The sequence below is a fragment of the Acanthaster planci genome, linkage group LG05 (genome assembly GCF_054643075.1).
Source record: "Acanthaster planci isolate LZ-2023a linkage group LG05, COTS_SCS, whole genome shotgun sequence".
Taxonomy (NCBI): domain Eukaryota; kingdom Metazoa; phylum Echinodermata; class Asteroidea; order Valvatida; family Acanthasteridae; genus Acanthaster; species Acanthaster planci.
In genome coordinates this window covers 5,064,001-5,085,741 of record NC_141781.1, presented here as the reverse complement: position 1 = coordinate 5,085,741, position 21,741 = coordinate 5,064,001, and the positions used below count along the sequence as shown (strand labels likewise).

Genomic DNA, 21,741 nt, shown 5'->3' with positions numbered 1-21,741 from the left:
AACCATTATGGCAGGGGATGGTAGGGTCACTTTCACTGGGCATTTGGGTGCACTGTTCTCTCATCTGGGCCAGATCATCAGGTGAAAAGGAAGGCTCAAGCTCCTCTGTGCACTTGTCAACATTCGCCAAGCACAGCTCCTGGCAAGGCAACACGGCTTGCTCCCGGCACGGGGGGAGGTAGAGGGCGCAAGTGAAAGCGCGGAGGTAAGAGCCGCAGGAACCAGCCAAGGCGGGTTCTATTCTGCTGAAGATGGGGCCCAGCTCGTCTTGACTGAGGCCAACCAAGTTAGGGACGTAGGTTGACGAGTAGCTAATGCCAACTGAGCAGGCCGGAATCTGGATTTCTTCGCAGGCTGAAATTGACCAGGTTGGAAAATTTCAAATCAGAGACAAACACACTTCTTATTGGATCGTTCACATATGGGTTACTCTATCCATTCAGGGTCAAAAAGTGTGACATTTTTGTGTCCGTGATGCCTGATCTGTGTAATTTGACATGGAAATATCACTGAAAATGATTTCAAACTATTTCTATTTGTTTGGAAGGTTATTTGCATTAATTCAATACCCTTGGAACCAAGATAGTGTTCTGAACTTATAAAGTCATACATGTATGTCAGATGTGACAAGGACATAAAAAATTGGATCTCTAATTCATACAATGGCCCATATTTAAAATCTACTGAACTCATCACTTTTTTGGCTTTTCTGCGAGCTGCGTGAAAGCCGATTTGTTGGGATCAAGATTTGTTTTTTCACTTCTTTACTTTCTCCCCGAAATCCCATAGATCTGTTTGTAAGCTCTAAGCATGTGCTCAGAGTTCTGAGAAATTTATGTATAGTTCTGAGCACATGCCAAAAAAGCTTTGCCTGCTGCCACCAGGGTCTCCAAATCTCCCACAAAAGCAGTCTTTATTAGTCCCGTTTGAATGTCTGTGACCAACCTCAACTATTTAGTCACCTTTTTTACCCTCCATTTTCCTGAGTCGGCAGTGCAGCAGCAAACATCACAGAGTGTTATTACATGGTCTCCAGTCCATTTGTGAGTCCGTCTGTGAGTTTTACTTACAAGGTTGCTTATCAGATGGTTCTTGGCTACGGTTTGCTAGTGGTCCGAGAGAAATGTCTCCAATGATGACAGTCTCAGCTGAGTCTGGTTCCTGACCCAGGCAAGTGTAGACACCTGCATCAGTGGCATCCTGGAAGTCCATTATGAGAAGTGCCGTGATACTGTCACTAGTATGCACTACCTGGATGTGAGCCAGTGGATCTGGAAAAAAAAAAAATTCGAAACATAAATGGCATCAGTTTAATAGAAGCTTGGAGATTCAACTTTTCCCATCCTGCCAAGGCAATAACCTAATATATGGCTTACCACAGGAGGATTTAATGGACAAAAATCAATTCCTGACATCAAAAGACTTCTGAGGCCCACATGTACCTACCTTGGGTTTTGGAAACCACTGATCCATACAAATCCAGCCAGACGGGTTGAAATGCAGGTTGGAGAATGTAAGTACACTGTACAGCTGTCATATCCAAGCCAGCAACATTTGTTCTGACAATTTCACTGATCCGGACCTCCTTTACTATGGAAAGAACAGGAAAATTACAAGCTTACAGGAGATTGTAGCAGATTCAAATACATTAGAGTCCAAGTTCTACAATTTACAATTTTTTTCTTTTGGAAGAGATATTTTATTTCTTGGTAGACATTTCATGCAATTTATAGAGAGATACCCAAATAACACTGACGCAGATTTCAATTTCATTGAAAGAGTGCTCACAGAGAGTTTCTACACCTGCAGCGAGAAAAATCAATGATCATGTAGAGAGAAAAGAATCTCACGGTAAAGCAAGGGTAAAATCTTGATGACAAATAGGATGACAAATATTCCATTAACGATAACATATACTTAATGGAACACCACACATTTCATTGCATGGAAGAGCGCATGACACCAATTATACTTGTGAACACACATGTATTTTGTCTATCTTTCTTCTCCTTTGAAATGTATGAAATATTTTTGATTTGCATTTATTTGGTTAATGTGATTGCAAAACGACACCTCTTGGACCATCAAAGAACTTCCATTCCTTTTCAAAGACAAATGCTGGCACTAGAGATATGAGGACATTTTAGACAGAAAAAGTTCAAGAATAGGAATTTTAAACGCTGAACACAATATACACCTATGAAAACGATTTCAAGAAACTTTGCTAAATTATCTACCGGTACTGTCATGTATGGAAACAAAGTATCACCAAACAAATAGGACAGCAAAAAGAGCAATTTTCTGGTAAATTTTGGAGATGAAATACGTGGAACAAGCATGTTACTGTTTGGGTGACAGCACACTTCTGACCTACCCTTGAATATGCAAATCGTAGACGCACAAAAATGAATGGTCTCGTCACTTTTTTTATTGGGCTTTTGGTGTTTAATTATTCTGGTTTTCATAAGCATCATGACAGTGATTCACTTAAGAAACAATCCATTATACATAGATGCTTAATTCAAGCTCTTACCCCAACTCAATATTTTTCCGTTCCTTCTCGTGGCCCATAAACCTACAACAGGCTTCAACCTACAACAGGCTTCAACCTACAACAGGCTTCAACCTACAACAGGCTTCAACCTACAACAGGCTTCAACCTACAACAGGCTTCAACCTACAACAGGCTTCAACCTACAACAGGCTTCAACCTACAACAGGCTTCAACCTACAACAGGCTTCAACCTACAACAGGCTTCCTGACAGAAAAACCCTTGAATGTTAACCACTCCCTGACAGCAAAATGTCCAATTTTCTGGTAAAAGTTGGTGAAGAAAAAGCTGCGTGACTGAGGTTTGTTTGAGGGAGCTCCAAAAAATTTGAAAGGCCCAAAAATGACAAACAAAAATTGAGTTTGACATGAAATTGGACATAAATATTCAATTTACATGGACAGTACAGAAACACTGTAAATTATATGGGGTCTTTAAGCAAGAAGTTGAAAACATGGCAAAAGTAAGGCACATCAAGTTCTAATAAAGTCAGTCTAGGTGGTAAAAGCAGTAAAGCACTGAGGTAAACGGGTGCTGCTGGGTGGTTTGAAAAATGCAGTGCACATAATCAGGACTTCTTCAAGATTTTCAGTTTTCAAAATTCTTCAAAAATTCATCATTTCAATTAATGAACGTTTACACCCACACGAATTACTGTCTGGTGGCCACTATAGTCTTGACAGACAAAATCTATTGACGCCCGAGTATTTCAGCCAGGCCTGCGGCCTTGTAAAAAGAGCCCAGATTGTATGGTGCTATATATCTTTCTTTTGTTCACGAACCTGGCACAGTGCACTGCTGACCTCTTCTCAATAGGGGCCAGATTAGCGGGCAGCGGTGCTGTGTGGCTCATGGCTGCAGTAGTGGACAATTTTGTCCCCGGTGCTAATCCGCTTGCTCTAAATGCCCAAAACCATGGTATACTGTTTCAAAACAAGGCTGGATATCTCCACTATTGAGAGTGAAAAAATGTCGGTAATGCCAAGCAGCCTGGTCTTTTGTTACAATGCCCAGTTCCCTTTGTCCGATTTCGGAGACCCCAGCCACGCGTATAAGCACACGTTGCCCAAAATCGGGCTCCCCAGCAGGAGTGGTTAATGTGGTTAATGACCTATTGTGATGACCTAAAAGCTTGACTTACAACGTTGCCTTGGCCTTCCATCAGCCAAGGGCCCTGACCGATGTCTCCAATGACAAAAACATCAACAAATTACAGTGTCACAAACTGTTACTACTTGAAATGCTACCGGTACTTGTTGTAGAACTCGACTGAGAAGATTGTTTCAACTTACCACCAGAAGGGGGCATTTGGCTAGTGGCGAGTGGCCCCCGGGAGATGTCTCCAATGACAACTGTCTTGGCCGAGTCTGGTCCCTGACCCCGGCAAGTGTAGACTCCCGCATCAGTGGCATCCTGGAAGTCTGTAATGAGCAGCACTGACACACCCTCCACTGAGCTCACTGCTTGAATGCGAATCGAAAGATCCGGCTCTTGATCCAAAGAAAAATTACGCAGGGGAACCACCGAGCCATACAAATCCAGCCATACAGGTTGAAATGTAGGGCGAGCAACGTAAACGCAGGGCACAGTTATGACAGTTGAACCACCAACACTCGATGAGATCACATCACTAATCAAAACCTCATTTACTGTGAAAAGAAAAAAGGGAAATACAGAACAACATATTAAAAATTACAAAATGACTTGATAGCAATTCTGAGTAACAATGCTTCTCTCTGGCTCTTTATCCTGATTGGTGGAAACACAGTCATGTGGGGTTCACTAATAAAGGATTGTACATGAAATTTCTGTCAGCACAAACTACGTACATGTAACTTGGAAAAGAGTTGAAAGTATAACTTTTAGTCTAGGAATCAGACGACAACACACAAACATCCATTACTTGCAAATAATCAAAGCAATCAAAGTTACACAAAAGTTAAGAGCACTTTCCAAGAGTATTAAAACAAAGTATAAACTATTCGAGGGATTAAAAATCCTGAACCCAGATCAGATTCCAGAAATCATTTTTGAGAAAACCTTTCCTAATAAACCATCATAACAGTCATGTACTGAAACAACACTTCATAAACAAGACTAAAGGACAGCAAAATGTCAAATTTTCTGGTAAAATTTGGTGATGAAAAAGATTCTAGGCTCAGGTTTATTTGCGAGAGCTCCTTTAAAATTGGAAAGGCTCAAAAGTGGCAAACTTGAAACATTGAGTTTGCCGTGAAATTAGATATAAATATTCAGTTTACATGGACTTTAGTATAACACTGTATAGGGTCTTTAAGCAAGAAGTTAAAAACACGGCAAGAGTACTGCACATCAAGTTCTAATAAAGTCGGTCTAGGTGATAAAAGCAGTAAAGCACTCAGGTAAATGGATGGTTTCATTGTCCTTTTGTGATCATCTCAAAGCTTGACTTACAAGGTTTCTCTGACCTTCCATCAGCCAAGGGCCCCTGGGAGATGTCTCCAATGACAACTGTCTTGGCCGAGTCTGGTCCCTGACCCCGGCAAGTGTAGACTCCCGCATCAGTGGCATCCTGGAAGTCTGTAATGAGCAGCACTGACACACCCTCCACTGAGCTCACTGCTTGAATGCGAATCGAAAGATCCGGCTCTTGATCCAAAGAAAAATTACGTAGGGGAACCATCGAACCATACAAATCCAGCCATACAGGTTGAAATGTAGGGCGAGCAACGTAAACGCAGGGCACAGTTATGACAGTTGAACCACCAACACTCGATGAGATCACATCACTAATCGAAACCTCATTTACTGTGGAAAGAAAAAGGAAATATAGAACAACATATAAAAAATTACAAAATGACTTGATAACAATTCTGAGTAACAATGCTTCTCTCTGGTTCTTTATCCTGATTGGTGGAAACACAGTCATGTGGGGTTCACTAATAAAGGATTGTACATGAAATTTCTGTCAGCACAAACTACGTACATGTAGCTTGGATAAGAGTCGAAAGTATAACTCTTGGTCTAGGAATCCGACCACAACACACAAACATCCATTACTTGCAAATAATCAAAGCAATCAAAGTTACACAAAAGTTAAGAGCACTTTCCAAGAGTATTAAAACATAGTATAAACTATTTGAGGGATTAAAATCCTGAACCCAGATCAGATTACAGAAATAATTTTTGAGAAAACCTTTGCTCATAAACCATCATAACTGTCATGTACTGAAACAACACTTCATAAACAAGACGAAAGGACAGCAAAATGTCAAATTTTCTGATGAAATTTGGTGATGAAAAAGATTCCAGGCTCAGGTTTATTTGCAAGAGCTCCTTTAAAATTGGAAAGGCTAAAAAGTGGCAAACAAACATTGAGTTTGCCGTGAAATTCGATATAAATATTCAGTTTACATGGACTTTAGTATAACACTGTATAGGGTCTTTAAGCAAGAAGTTAAAAACACGGCAAGAGTACTGCACATCAAGTTCCAATAAAGTCAGTCTAGGTGGTAAAAGCACTGAGATAAACAGTTGGTTTCATTGTCCTTTTGTGATCATCTCAAAGCTTGACTTACAAGGTTTCTCTGGCCTTCCATCAGCCAAGGGCCCCTGGGAGATGTCTCCAATGACAACTGTCTTGGCCGAGTCTGGTCCCTGACCCCGGCAAGTGTAGACTCCCGCATCAGTGGCATTCTGGAAGTCTGTAATGAGCAGCACTGACACACCCTCCACTGAGCTCACTGCTTGAATGCGAATCGAAAGATCCGACACTTGATCCAAAGAAAAATTACGTAGGGGAACCACCGAGCCATACAAATCCAACCACACAGGTTGAAATACAGGGCGAGCAACGTAAACGCATGGCACAGTTATGACAGTTGAACCACCAACACTCGATGAAATCACATCACTAATCGAAACCTCATTTACTGCGGAAAGAAAAAGGAAATATAGAGCAACATAAAAAAAATTACAAAATGACTTGATAACAATTCTGAGTAACAATGCTTCTCTCTGGCTCTTTATCCTGATTGGTGGAAACACAGTCATGTGGGGTTCACTAATAAAGGATTGTACATGAAATTTCTGTCAGCACAAACTACGTACATGTAGCTTGGATAAGAGTCGAAAGTATAACTCTTGGTCTAGGAATCCGACCACAACACACAAACATCCATTACTTGCAAATAATCAAAGCAATCAAAGTTACACAAAAGTTAAGAGCACTTTCCAAAAGAGTATTAAAACAAAGTATAAACTATTCGAGGGATTAAAAATCTTGAACCCAGATCAGATTCCAGAAATAATTTTTGAGAAAACCTTTCCTAATAAACCATCATAACAGTCATGTACTGAAACAACACTTCATAAACAAGACGAAAGGACAGCAAAATGTCACATTTTCTGGTGAAATTTGGTGATGAAAAAGATTCTAGGCTCAGGTTTATTTGCGAGAGCTCCTTTAAAATTGGAAAGGCTCAAAAGTGGCAACAAACATTGAGTTTGCCGTGAAATTAGATATAAATATTCAGTTTACATGGACTTTAGTATAACACTGTATAGGGTCTTTAAGCAAGAAGTTAAAAACACGGCAAGAGTACTGCACATCAAGTTCTAATAAAGTCAATCTAGGTGGTAAAAGCACTCAGGTAAATGGATGGTTTCATTGTCCTTTTGTGATCATCTCAAAGCTTGACTTACAAGGTTTCTCTGGCCTTCCATCAGCCAAGGGCCCCTGGGAGATGTCTCCAATGACAACTGTCTTGGCCGAGTCTGGTCCCTGACCCTGGCAAGTGTAGACTCCCGCATCAGTGGCATCCTGGAAGTCTGTAATGAGCAGCACTGACACACCCTCCACTGAGCTCACTGCTTGAATGCGAATCGCAAGATCCGACTCTTGATCCACAGAAATATTACGTAGGGGAACCACCGAGCCATACAAATCCAGCCACACAGGTTGAAATGTAGGGCGAGCAACGTAAACGCAGGGCACAGTTATGACAGTTGAACCACCAACACTCGATGAAATCACATCACTAATCAAAACCTCATTTACTGTAAAAAAAAAAGGGAAATATAGAACAAGAGAAAAAAATTAGTTGATAACAATACAGTGCACACTGCTTCTCTCTGGCTCTTTATCCTAATTGGCGGAAATACAGTCATGTGGGGTTCACTAATAAAGGCTTGTGCATGAAATTTCCATCAGCGTGAACTACGTGTACGTAGCTTGGATGCGAGTCAAAAGTAGAACTGTTTGGGCTAGGAATCCGACGACAGCACACAAACGTCCATTATTTGCAAATAATCACAGTAATCAAAGTTACGCAAAAGATGAAAGCAGTATCCAAGAGAATAAAAAAAAATTGAAACTCTTCCAAGAATTGTGATACAAATGGAGCTTTGGCAAAGAAAAGCAGTTTATACACACCAAATACTGATGGCTATATTATCGACAGTTCCAAATATCAATGGAACAGATTCCGAAAACATCCGCCTTTTTCAGAATTTTTCAGAAGGGGGAATTCTCCCCACTTAAGTCACATGACCAGGTGGCCGCTGGACCTCAAGATTTCTGGAAATAGTTGGTACATGTATCTTTGGGTCTGGGTACCTGACCATGATAAACAGAGCATGAAGATGGGTAAAGAAACATCACACACTGAGGAATGGATGATCCCAAACCTGCTATCAAAATTTTTTACAAAGATACAGCTGTGTGTGTTGGTCCCTTTGATACATAAATATGACATTTTTAAGAAACACAGAAATATGAGGAGTTGAACTAAAGGGCTAAAGACTTCATTCATGAGTTGGCCCTATTGAAATCAAAAATAAACTTGCTTTTATTCAGCGTAGATTTCAACCATGAAAGCAACAAATGATGTTTCAAAACAATTACAAACCTGTCTTGTGATAAATTACCAACTGGACTGGTCCTTATTATATGAGGGACTGGTAGCTAGCTGCAGTTTAACGTGTGCGATTAGCCCTGTCACTTTTGCTTGAATATTTAAGTTTTGTCAGGTCAATAGGAATGCTTTAGCATGAAATACGTTTCTGCAGGGAGGCGAATAAAACAAAAGTACATGTACCTATCCTTGCTAAGCCTCTGCTGATCACAGTATGGTAATTTATTTTTCAATGATTCTCATCGATAAATCATTTTATGGCAATTTATTTCACATCAGTGGTTATTGTGTTAAATTTTAGAGAAATGAAAAATTTATGGTGAAGTAATTTTCAGTAACGCAAAAGAAAAAGCAAAATATGCTATGTATCAATTCCTACTTGATTTGTGCATTGAGCCGGCATCATTTCCTTATTTACATACAAGCGGCAGGATTCTGCCAGATTCATCCCTGGTACTAGTCCCTACATTCACAAGACATCGGTAAGACGTCTGTATGGAAACTACGTACGGGATGGAAACCAGTCTGATTACCTATGTGCCTTTCGGTAGTGCTTACCTAGATCTTTAGCTAGATTTACATCATGCAAAAATAATGAAACAGAGGCTTAGAATGCGAGTTGATCGTAACACAGTCTATTCCACCTTATCAACAGTTTACAATTTCTGAAACAGATAAGGCGAGGAAACATCAACAAAAAGGCCTAGAAGGGCCATACTGCATGATTTCTGAAGGGCAGTAAATACATGTACTTGTATAGCCACAAAAGTTTGAGGTGCACCGTAAATTAAAAAAAGTCTATCTGTATTTCACTCATGAAACTTCACATGTAATCGCAATTAAAGCATAAATACACTTACATGACATCCTTAGTTAAATTGAGCAATAATTTACGGGCAATGTTAAAATCGTGAAAAAATACACATAGCCACAATTTGCGCAAAATGAGAACTTCTGCTGTTCAACAAGAAACAAAAACAATGACAAATTACAGGGTCAAACTGTTTGAATTGCTATTTGTTGAAGAACTCGACTGAGAACATTGTTTCAACTTACCACCAGAAGGGGGCATTTGGCTGGTGGCGAGTGGCCCTCGGGAGATGTCTCCAATGACCACTGTCTTGGCCGAGTCTGGTCCCTGACCCTGGCAAGTGTAGACTCCAGCATCAGTGGCATCCTTGAAGTCTGTTATCAATAGTGTTGTGACACTCTCTGATGAATTCACCGCTTGAATGCGTATGGAAAGATCTGGTCCTTTATCTGAAGAAAAACTATGCTGGGGAACCGCTGAGCCATACAAATCCAGCCAGACGGGTTGAAATACAGGGTATGCAATGTAAATGCATGCCACAGCTACGAAAGTTGAACCACCAACACTTGTTGAGACCACATCACTAATCAAAATCTCATTTACTGATGAGGGAAGAAAAAAAGGGAGATATAGAACAAGGGGAAAAAATTTACAAAATGAATTGATAATAATACAGATGAACACTGCTTCTCTCTGGCTCTTTATCCTGATTGGCTGAAATACAGTCATGTGGGGTTCACTAAGAAAGGCTTGTGCATGATATTTCCATCAGCGTGAACTATGTACATGTGCGTAGCTTGGATGCGAGTCAAAAGCCGACCTTTTGGTCTGGGAATCCGACGACAGCACACAAACGTCCATTATGATTTGCAAATAATCAAAGTAATCAAAGTTACGCAAAAGATGAAAGCACTATCCCAGAGAATAATATACACACCAAATATTGATGGATATATTATCAACAGTTCCCAATATCAATGGAAGGGATTCCAGAATTTCTGCTTCTTTCAGAACTTTTTAGAAGGAATCTTCCCACTTAAGTCACATGACCAGGTGGCCGCTGGGCCTCAAGATTTCTGGAAATAGTTGGTACATGTATCTTTGGGTCTGGGTACCTGACCATGATAAACAGAGCATGAAGATGGGTAAAGCAAACATCACACACTGAGGAATGGATGATCCCAAACCTGCTATCAAAAATTTTTACAAAGAGATATACAGCTGTGTGTGTCGGTCACCTGGATACATAAATATGACATTTTTAAGAAACACAGAAATATGAACAATCGAACAAAAGGGCTAAAGATATCATCAGTTGACCCTATTGAAATAAAAAGTGAGCTTGCTTTTTTCACTTTAGTAACTCAATTACTGTACTCCGGATTTCACAAATGAAAGCAACATATGATGTTTCAAAACAATTACAAACCTGTCTTCTGATGAATTACCTATTGGACTGGTACCCATCCCTATTATATAGGGACTGGTAGCTAACCGCGGTTTAACGTGTGCGATTAGCCCTGTAACTTTGGATGCTTGAATATTTTATGTTTTGTAAGGTCAATAGCAATGCTTTAGCATGAAATATATTTCAGCTGGGGAGGTGAATAAAACATAAAAACATGTACCTATCCTTGCCAAGCCTCTGTTGATCACAGTTTGGTAATTTATTTTTCACTGATTATCATCGATAAATCATTTTAATGCAATTTATTTCAAATCAGTGATTATTGTTTTAATTTTAGATAAATGAAAAATTTACAGTGAAGTTATTTTCGGCAATGAGAAAAAGCAAAATATGTTACAATGTATCAGTTCCCGCTTGATTTGTGCATTGAGAGGGCATCATTACCTTATTTACGTACAACCGGCAGGATTCTGCCAGATTCATCCCTGGTACTAGTCCCTACATTCACAAGACATCGGTAAGATGTCTGTATGGAGACTACGTACGGGATGGAAACCAGTCTAATTACCTATGTGCCTTTCGGTAGTGCTTACCTAGATCTTTAGCTTACATCATGCAAAAATAATGAAACAGAGGCTTGGAATGCGAGTTGATCGTAGCACAGTCTATTCCAACTTATCAACACTTTACAATTTCTGAAACAGATAAGGCGAGGAAACATCAACAAAAAGGCCTAGAAGGGCCATACTGCATGATTTCTAAAGTGTATACCATATATGAAACAGTAGCCACAAAAGTTCGGGGTGCACCATGGATTAAAATGTTTATCTGTATCTAACTCATGAAACTTCAAATGTAATCCGGGCAATTAAGGAATAAATACACTTACATGACATCCTTAGTTAAATTGAGCAATAATTTACAGGCATTGTTAAAATGGTGAAAAAGGCATGTTTCCCGATTTTGCACAAAATGAGAACTTCTGCTGTTTCAACATGAAACAAAACCAACAAATTACAGGGTCAAACTGTCTGAATTGCTATTTGTTGAAGAACTCGACTGAGAAGATTGTTTCAACTTACCACCAGAAGGGGGCATTTGGTTGGTGGCGAGTGGTCCCCGGGAAATGTCTCCAATGCTCACTGTTTTGGCTGAGTCTGGCCCCTGACCCTGGCAAGTGTAGACTCCGGCATGAATGGCATCCTGGAAGTCCGTTATGACAAGAGTCGTGATACTGTCCGTAGTGTTCACTGCTTTGATGTTAGTCGAAAAATCTGGCGTCTGATCCAAAGGAAAACTACCAGGGGGAACCTCTGAGCCGTACAAATCCAGCCAGATGGGTTGAAATGCAGGGCGAGAGTTGTAAGCGCATGCCACAATAATGAAAGGCACACCATTTATATCCATTGCATGCACATCACCAATCACAACCTCATTTGCTGAGGAGAGAAAAGGAGAAATAGAAGTCATTCAAACATATATAAAATTGGGTATAGTGCAGGTAAGCACAAATTAAAAGTCAGTGAATGGTGAGAGCCAATGCTGGCTTTAGTTTTACTTGTAAAGTAGTTCTGTGTTCTTGTTTCTTTCTTGGCAGCACGAGTGGCTAGTGTGTAAAGCATTTGTATTTCACAGACCAATATTGCTCCTTTGGTCCTCCCGAAGAGCTTTCTGTTGGCTAGCCTTGACCCAAACATTGATCTCCAACTTCCAGATAAGCAGGCTGGCTTCTGCTGTGGGCACTGTAACATCGACCAAATCATTGCCGACAAATGACATTGAGGTCGGCTTTGAGAAGGGGCACAAGGCAGGTGCAATCTTGGTGGACCTCACCACGGCTCATGATGCTGTGTGGCATCAAGGCAAGTTCCTTCGGACTCTCCTGTCTAGTCAGTTCATTTCCTCACAAACATACTTGCCAACCGTAGCTTTGCCCTGAAGACTAGTGACGGACAATCTAATTGTCCGCAGCGCCTGCGAAACGGAGTTCCCCAAGGCTCAGTTTTGGCACCAATGCTCTTCAACATACATCAGTGACCTACCAATCACAACCTCACAACAGTATGGGTATGCTAATGATCTAGCCTTCCCATACACATATAAGAGCTGGACAAGCATAGAGCATGTGCTAACAGACATGGAGCTTATTGTACCTAAAAACATAGAGGCTCCAGCTCAGTGTTACCAATCCACCACAACACCTTCTATCTTAACCACTTCATGCCGGGGTTAGTTATCAATGTTGATGAAGCTGGGCTGGGATAATTATTATTTTTTCTGTTTTCAAATTACTTCGAAAATTCATAGTTTTATTTAACGGACGTTTATACTCACATGAAGTAATCTTTAGGCACTACTCTAAGTTGGCAGGTGACCTTCATTGACGCCCAAGTGTTTCAGCCAGGCCTGCAGCCTTGTAAAAAGAGCCCAGATTGTGCGGTGTTATATAACTTTCTTTTGTTCACGAACCTGGCTTAGTGCACTGCTGACCTCTTTTCAATAGGGGCCAGATTAGCACGCAGCGGTGCTGTGTGGCTCATCTCTGCGGTGGTGGAGCGCTTTTGTCCCCGGTGATAATCCGCTCGCCCTGGTATACGGTTTCAAAACAAGGCTGAATTATCTCCACTTTCGAGAGTGAAAATGTCAGTAATGCCCAGCAGCCTGGTCTTTTGTTCCGAGTACGGTCTTTTGTTACAGGGCTCTGTTCCCTTTGTCCGAGTTCGGAGACCCGGCCACGAATATAGGCCTATGGCTCCGGTACCGGAGTCCCTGGCGGCAAGTGGTTAAGGAAGCGAACTGGCAGTTAACCGTTACCATCAATGCGGCACCCTTGCCCTGCACTTGCTGCCCATCCAACATATCTTGGTGTGAAACTGCCAACTGGACTGTCAACTGACCCACAGACAACACCTCCTAGTTTAGCTGGCACGTAACAACCTCCTACACCATCTGGCGGGTACATCTTGTGGAGCGAAGACTTCTATTCCCCGCACAGGAGCATTGGCCACTGTGTACAACGCAGATGAACACTTCACCCAGGCATGGTGCCGCAGTGCTCATGTTAGCAAGCTAGACCGTGCACTCGATGACACTGGCGGCTCATCACTGGATGGCTTCACCCCACAACCACTGATCTCTCATCAGTCCTGGCAGGAGTAGCTTCCCCAAAGCTACGCAGAGAAAAGCTTACTGATAAATTGGTATGTAACTATGTAAATGCATGCAGAAATGTTAGTAACCCATTGCCGCATGTGATTGAAGACTGCATATACCTTGACTGCCAACGCCTGCCTTCATGGCATCTTTTTCTCTAGCCATGCAACTGCCCTTTGCTATTCCAACTTATATCTGCTGGATGATTTGAAGAGCTAGCACTTGGAAAGACTCCATGACCTGCTCAGATCACATACAGCCCACACACCAAGGCCCCAGCCAGTTCAAAACTGCCTCGAAAGGAGTGGTAACACTTAATTGACTACGTACAGGTGTTGCTCGCTTCAACTTGAGCTTGTATGATTGAGGACTACACCCATCGGCAGCCTGTCTGTGGGGAAGCTGGGCAGACAGTACATCACGTTCTTTAAGAATGTCCTGTTCTCTCGCCCCTGATGAAGGATTTGACCTCTCCACTCCAACTACATGTATACTCCCTCGTCCCATTGGCTGAAGCAAATGGAAGGAATTGCCTGATCAGTTGCTACCCACACGAAAGAAGAAGCATTCGCCCCCATCACTGTGGTCCTGTTTTTAATTCCCATCCTGGGCCTTATTTAAGTAGAGTTGCTCGTTGGTTGTCTCTTGTGTTGCGAGGATTTCTCTTCCCATGGACACTCACTATCGCTGGCTGTGCTCCGTGGGGAGACATGGGTCAATTGGTGGCTGCCTGAAATGTCCTTGTATGCCTTGAGTCCAACCGCCATAGTTTAATGTCTCACCACACAGCACATCTGAACAAATGTGTAAGTGTATGGAATCTTTGCTTTACAAATGAATAAATTACACATCAATTATTCATAAACAATTGATAAAAGAACCTACAGGAAGGATTGGGCTGATGGATGCTGTCAAGGGTGATAGACCTGGAGTAAGACTCGCCATCACTGCAGGTGTAGATGCCGGCATCTTGCGAATCGACAAAATCATTAATGATCAGGCGCAGAACATTACTGCCTTCCGATTCCACCGTGACGCGGGCTGACTCTGGAGTTACTGTGGCCAAACAATAGAAAAATGAACTTGTTGGCTTTTCCGCAAAAATCAGAAAATGTACCCATCATCATAAGTATGTCATGATGACATTATCAGTTTTCGTGTCATTTTTAAGATGTCTTTTCTTAGCAATTCAATACGTTAAGAACTGAACCCTCGGTGTGGATGATTTATACACAGAGATTCCAGAGAAGACAGAATTCCCATTTAAGATGACACAATGTGAAGTTACAGAGAGATTTATAACATCATGCAATAGCTCATCACACAATCTTGTCAACTGTACGTCGGCACAGTGAGCTTCAATTATGCACAAACATGTGAGTAAAGTGACTTGCCCAAGGTCACACCATGTAACCAACTCCTTCCGCTGATCCTATGATTGGAAGCTACTACATGCCCTAACCCTTAGGTCACAAGTCCCAAGATTTGTTAGTAGACAGTACCAGAGTTGCCCTAACAAATAAGAGTTTTTGTCTTGATGCAACACAATGCATTTTTTTTGATTGGGTGGTTACAACTTCTAGGCTTCTAGTCCATGCGGTACAGGGTAACTTCTATAAAGTTAGAGTACCCCAGAAGGCTCATGTCTTTTGTGAATGAACCCTGTACTGCATGTGACGCACTTAGGGCAGCATTTTGCTCACCACCAGCGTACAGCTTAGTTGAGTTTGGCGTGATCCAGGCCGACCAGAACTTGGACGCATGATGACAAATCACCTCCACTCTTTTTCCTGTTGCTGTGTCAAGAACTGCCACTGGACCAATCTTGATTCCTGATCAGGATGATGGCAAAGAAATGGAATAAAAATAGAATGATGCTGACTAGAAAATTCTAGTTCCATCTGGGGTCTCAAGGAGACCATTCTGTGAGGTGGTTACATTCATATCATAAAACCTGCAGTTTTAAATAAAATTGCCGTCAGTCTGTCTTGTTTTCAATATTTTAACAAAATCCTTCGATAACTAAACAATGCTCACTTGCATGATAAAAACCTAAACGCTCGTACATTTCAGAAGCATTTTTCATTCATTTTGGCATGACTCACAGGAGGGATTTCACATTTTTTAATCAACATATACTGTATGCACCGTACATGTTATGTAAACTGTACTTTCTTGATCACATTGATTGATATTAAAAATACGAGAGACTCCATCTACAGGTAGAATGCGCAGCAATGAAAACGTCCAAGACTGTGTGGTAACATTCCTAGGCATAGGTGGAGCATGTCTTGTCAGTTTTTAGGAGCAAATCTGGAAGGTAATTTCAAGACAGTTGAATAAAAGTAAATGCATCTTCTCTGCAATGGTATGTTTTCTCTAAGTTTGCATGCGGTATCCAAATGATCGGCGTTATCACATATATTGACCTTGAGGTGCACAATGAAAGATTCTTACTGTCTGTTTATGGCGACAAAGCCGTGTCCAAATTGCTTGGCTGCGGCTTGAAATTATACAGGACAGCAGAGGAAGTGGATGCAGCCGTAACTACGGACCCAGAAACAATTTCAAGCTTCAGTCAAGTGATTTGAACATGGCATTTCTTCAAATCTATTCTGGTGAGGAGTTCATACCATTGTAGCAATCACCGTCAGCCTGGTACACCAACTCCTCGCAAGGTAAGGGTGCGATTCCGGCATCTCTGATTACGTCCGCACACTCCGCCCCGACCTGCTCGCACAAATCACGGCAGAGAGCGGGCTTGGCCTCCCGGCTGGTGTTGCAGGGCGACAGGTAAGTGGAGCAGAGTGCCACGCTCAGGTAGCGAGAGCAGCCTGACCGGGCCACCTCGCCATAGCGTTCCAGCTTGTGCCGGATTTCCTCCTGCGTGGCCATGCCGTAGGCGTTGGGTAGCTGAATCTCGGCATAGTTGATGCTGCTCTGGCACCACCAGGAACCCTGGATGGGCTCGCAAGTCGTCGGGTCTAAGCAAGACAGAGAGTCAGAATTCAAATGTTTGTTCACTTCATGCACACATTTTAAAAAAAATACCAGTTCATATGGTCAATCCGTTTTTTTGAAACTGAGACCCCTTGGCACCAACTGTAATTTCTTTACCAACACTGCTGAACTACGTGAAAAACGTTGCTTTACACATTGTGTACAAGCAAAACTGCCTGCCCAAAACTATTTTTGTCTGCCTTTATGATAGGTGGGTAGATTAAACACTGCAAAGGGAGAATCAATACAAACTTGCTGTCAAAGTATCGTCTAGCTGAATCCAACAATATCAAGGATTGGATAAATAAGCCTTTTGCAAGTTAAAATTGAATAAAATCTAGTGCACTATAAGCTCTTTATATTCACGTGAACATAATCATTTGAATTCTCCACGCTTGTTCTGTGTGGAAAGTTTTGCTTTGTTACATAAGAGATGCCTTGCACCAATACACTGTTTTCAATGGAAAAGAAGCATATGCAGCAAGGTATGAGACGGAGAGAACCCCCCCTGCTTTGTATTGGTCATTGTCTCGCAGGAATCTGGGGAATTCCTTTCAGACATCTTGGGGGGATGTGTTAAGTAACAATGGTCTGGAATGTGTACAGGGATTGGACATGTTGGGGAGTACCCCTCGGTCTCATTTCTTGCTGGGTATAATAAGAAGGGTACCAAGGAACCAGTCCATTCCAGAGATGGTGGTCGCTATGCAATCAGATAACTCAGTGTACCAGATTTTATTCAAATTTAACTCGGCTTATTCCAATGGATTTTCGATGGCAGGTGCAGAAACAAGCGAGCATTTAGATCTCCCTGTTTGGATCCCCAGTGGTCAGAAAATTTTCAAGGAAAGGTTTGAACAATTCTCATCCACCCATTACTTATTAATGTATTTATTCCTGCAATCTTTGAAATTACAGGACTTCCTGAGGCCACTCATCATGCTACAGAGAAACACCTCAAATCAAATGAACTCAAACCTGCAGCCGGTTCATAGATATTGGCGAGCGTCACAGAGCGCACAAAGTCCCTGTTGCCCACGACGCAACTGTAGTTGCCACTATCGAAGGAATCCATGTATCGCAGCACAACAAGGGTTGTGGTGTGCTTGTCTGTCCTCTGCGCAAAGATGCGGTCTCGCTCATCGTCTGAGGATTACAAGAAAACAAAATTACAGTTGCGGTCAAAAGTTTACATACACCATGCTGTATTCGATTTCACAGAGTTTTACCCAATGGCACAACGTCCCTTATGCTACAATGTGCAACAAATTAATTGAGAGCAATTTCAGGAAATTTACACAGTGCGGAGGTACGTGACTTGTGCAACAAATTATGACATAACTTACGCGGTCAATTATTGGTGGTATACGTTGCTCCAAACAAAGCAAAAATGAACAATGTGACTAGCTCGTGTTTGGTTAAGGCTCGTCATTGCTGATCTAAACAAGGCTCATGCGAGTAACTTACAACTTTATTTTAGAACGTATAATGAAAATCTTGTTTGGCTGTGAGAGAACTGCGAAATTGACGACTGTTGTTATGTTGGAAGGTAACAGCTGTCCAAAAAGCTGTTATTGTCCTCATCCAAGAAATTTAATAAATTTGCGCAGCTAAGCAACTCTTTGTGAAATTGAACGCAAGTATATTGCGCCGCTGAGGCATAAATTTGCAGTGCAAGACTTACGCATGGTTCAAAGTTACAGCACGTTTCTTTAAATCGGCCGCTGGACTGAGAGTGTTTATGAAAAATAAAAAATTTTAAGAATCTGCTGATTTTGCAACCTTTTTTCTGAGGGCTGGCCGATCAAAGCCATCAACGTTTTGTTGTGCAAGAATATGGCAATAAGCCAGCAAGTAACCTTTTGTCATCAGGCAAATAGGGGCTGCAGAATTTAGAACATGAAAACATGATAAAGAAACAGTGTGTTCCCTGATTTACATCAAAGCAACAGCGCCCTCACTGGTTCAGAAAAGCTTGACTTCAAACGGATTTCAAGCACTTTGCATACCCCGAAGATGAGTATGAAGATGCAAAAAAGTGAGTCTAATAAAACTTCATCGCATCAAAGCATTTAACTTCTAGCAAAATTTACTATATGCCAAGTGGCTTGCAATCCTCACCAGATATCATGTGACCATCCGGGGCCAGCCACTGCGGTTGCAAGTGGGGTGAAAGGTCGTAGCTACAGGTCACTCGCACCTCAACCACCTCCACGTCACCAGTGCTGCTCCCTGTGACTTCAACTTGGCCCAGGTTCAATGCTATCGGCATAAACGTACATCCACCATTATTTTTTCTTCCATTCTGACTAGAGGTACCCCCTCACCAGCAAAAGAGCGACAGACTTGATGAAAAGGCCTGATGCACGACCGTAGAAAGATTTTTTGCGCAGGGATGTAAAAGAAGGTGTGGTTATGACCCAAGAGCTGCTGGCTTCATTTGGGGGAATTTGCTCTATCCTTGCAAATCCCCTGTTAGCCCAACGCTATTGGTCATGTATTTGAATATGACTTCAATTCCTGTAACAAATATTCTCATACCTTTGTCCTGCATACTGTTCATTGGTCCTGAATGTCACGACAGGGTGACATAACTACATGTCACACTTACCATGTGACATCACACCAACAAGTGTTATGTATTACATGCATATACAGGTACACCCTGCAATGCACAAGATAATGCAGGGACGGCTAATCACTACTGTTCAAAGATTCCTCTGCCGCTGTTAATTTTTCCCTCGTAAAATGAGCTAAAATATGATCAAACCAGAGATGTGACAAAACAATTCTTCTTTCAGACCGGCTACAAAGCACCGACAGCCTCAAGACCAGTTTTACTGCTGGGCTGTGGTATGCCCTGAATGGAGGGCTTTGTCCAGCAGCAGGTCCCATTGAACCAGCAGCTGCATGGTGAATAGACTGTATGTGTGGTGTGCACTAATGCTCACACAAAGGTGCGGTAGCAGCAGTCCTCCATAGCGAAGGGGTTAAGAGCCTCAGTGATTATGAATGCAATAAACTTGGCCAAAATTTGGGTCCAGAAACAAATTTTCTTTCATACCAGAAATGCAGGCACTGTTCTCCGTTGGTCTTGGAAACCTACTGCAGTCCAGCTGACGAGGCCAGCCCAGGCCAACATGACGCACGCTACGCCAGCACTTGGCCCGCGCCATTTCGCACAGGTCTCGGCACGGTGGCACTGCGCCGTCCGATCCATCCTCGCAAGCCGGCAGGTACGCGGCGCAGGCCAAGGGCTTGAAATACTCCCGACAGCCCCTGCCCCTGCTCAGGAGGGGCAGGTAAGGCCGTAGCTGGTGGATGGCTTCATGCTGGGTCTGGAATCGGTCAAGGTCCTCGGAGCCAGGACCGTAAGGCAATTCAATGGGGGTGCGGGTGTAGTGGTGGATGACCCCTTTACCCCGGCAGGCATTCACCGTGATGGGTTCACATGGTCCTGCATTTGACACACAGAAGTGAGACTGACTGATTGAACAAAACAGGATTTATGCTGATATTGTACAGGCCTAGGCCTAGAACAAATAATGCAATGGTAAGAATAACTGCAATCTGAAATAGAAATGACCGTACAGACGACAGATGAACTTTGCCTTGAGGAATCGAACATTTCATCAGATGCCTCATCATTATTGTTAGCATTACACTCATAAGCATTTACGTGGACAAGACCATGAACATGAAGACTGAACCATGGAGCTATTCTTTTTAATACTTAGGGGGCCTAGACCTACAAATTATAATACATGTACATAGCTCCATGACTGAACGATCGCCTAGGCCTGGGTAATTCCAGAATTTAGGGGTCCATTTTTTTGGTGTCCCTGTCACATCTGACATAGGCCTATGATTCTTTAAGTTCAGAATACATTTTCAAATTTCCAAGAGTGATGAATTAATGGAAATTGCCTGCCAAACAAAGAGTTTGAAATCAGTTCCGATGATATTTCCTTGTCAAATTATAAAGGTAAGATGTAACAGGGCCACAAAAATGTCACACTTTTGGACTACTAAATTCTGGAATTACCTCTATTTGTTAGGCCTATCTAATGTATTCCTTCCTCCATGGTCTGACTGGAAGCAGCAAAGCCATGGCAGCGATTAACCACGCTGCAATCGCACCTACTAACATGACCGATAACACCAACATTAACTTATTAATGACACCTCCAACTAAGTTAGGCATAAATCCTAAGAAGGGCAAGTCAGAGTGGCTGGACCAGTGTCTATTGCACTTCCCAGTTTATGGCTAATTAGGCCATGCTTAACTAAAAAGTAGGCTAGCCTTAATTAACAAAGATAGCGCCGCGGTATAGACCTTTTTCACCCACGTGACTAAATGTAAACAATACCACCACGTGTGAATCGCCTTGGCCACGGTGATCATATATATATTCCTATACGGGCAGCTTCAACCAGGTGCAAGCGCACGTGCGAACGCTGCATGCTTGACTAGTTAATCTTGAGTAAGTAGATTACCATCACAACACTATGCACTCATTACCATCACAACACATCAGAGGTCCAGCACGACGGTGACATTACTGGAAAAAGGTACAATCTTCAAGCCTTATCTACTTAGTAGCAACACATGATAGCGAAGCGCGCCGGCGACAAAAGTTTTTGAGAGAGCGCCACCAACAGTTGCTCACGCTCCATTTTAAAGGTACTTTTGGCGCGATGTGCAGTGTGACATCTCTCAGTACACAACATCCCACTGAAGTGTGGTGGGCGTATTACAGTGGGGGTACGTGGGGGTGTATATTCTCCCTCCCCCCACACAATTTTTGAGGGAGGGGGCTATTGAATCATCCCCCCAACTTTTTTTGTGGTGAACAAAAAATTAAAGCGGATTGTGAAGAATTTTTCAGACATCCAAGGTCTAGAATGCATTCAGTATCACTC

At 42.2% G+C, this 21,741-nt stretch overlaps 1 protein-coding gene across 4 annotated transcripts in view; it reads right to left on the bottom strand.

Moving 5' to 3' along the window:
• LOC110989943 (uncharacterized) overlaps positions 1 to 21,741 on the bottom strand; it is a 29,716-nt gene that overhangs the window by 7,320 nt on the left and 655 nt on the right. For 3 of the 4 annotated variants that reach the window (XM_087137082.1, XM_087137080.1, XM_087137079.1), the window contains exons 2-16: positions 19,883 to 20,275; positions 18,940 to 19,080; positions 17,797 to 17,964; positions 16,452 to 16,802; positions 15,522 to 15,650; positions 14,704 to 14,874; positions 11,748 to 12,104; positions 9,503 to 9,859; positions 7,236 to 7,589; positions 6,110 to 6,463; positions 4,986 to 5,339; positions 3,845 to 4,201; positions 1,447 to 1,590; positions 1,071 to 1,271; positions 4 to 354 (exon numbers count right to left, since the gene is read on the bottom strand). In XM_087137082.1, coding sequence (XP_086993208.1) covers positions 4 to 354; positions 1,071 to 1,271; positions 1,447 to 1,590; positions 3,845 to 4,201; positions 4,986 to 5,339; positions 6,110 to 6,463; positions 7,236 to 7,589; positions 9,503 to 9,859; positions 11,748 to 12,104; positions 14,704 to 14,874; positions 15,522 to 15,650; positions 16,452 to 16,802; positions 17,797 to 17,964; positions 18,940 to 19,080; positions 19,883 to 20,275 — 4,182 coding nt within the window. Of the gene's footprint in view, positions 1 to 3; positions 355 to 1,070; positions 1,272 to 1,446; positions 1,591 to 3,844; positions 4,202 to 4,985; positions 5,340 to 6,109; positions 6,464 to 7,235; positions 7,590 to 9,502; positions 9,860 to 11,747; positions 12,105 to 14,703; positions 14,875 to 15,521; positions 15,651 to 16,451; positions 16,803 to 17,796; positions 17,965 to 18,939; positions 19,081 to 19,882; positions 20,276 to 21,340; positions 21,463 to 21,741 lie in introns of those variants that run through there. The other variant, XM_087137081.1, reaches the window with a different exon arrangement.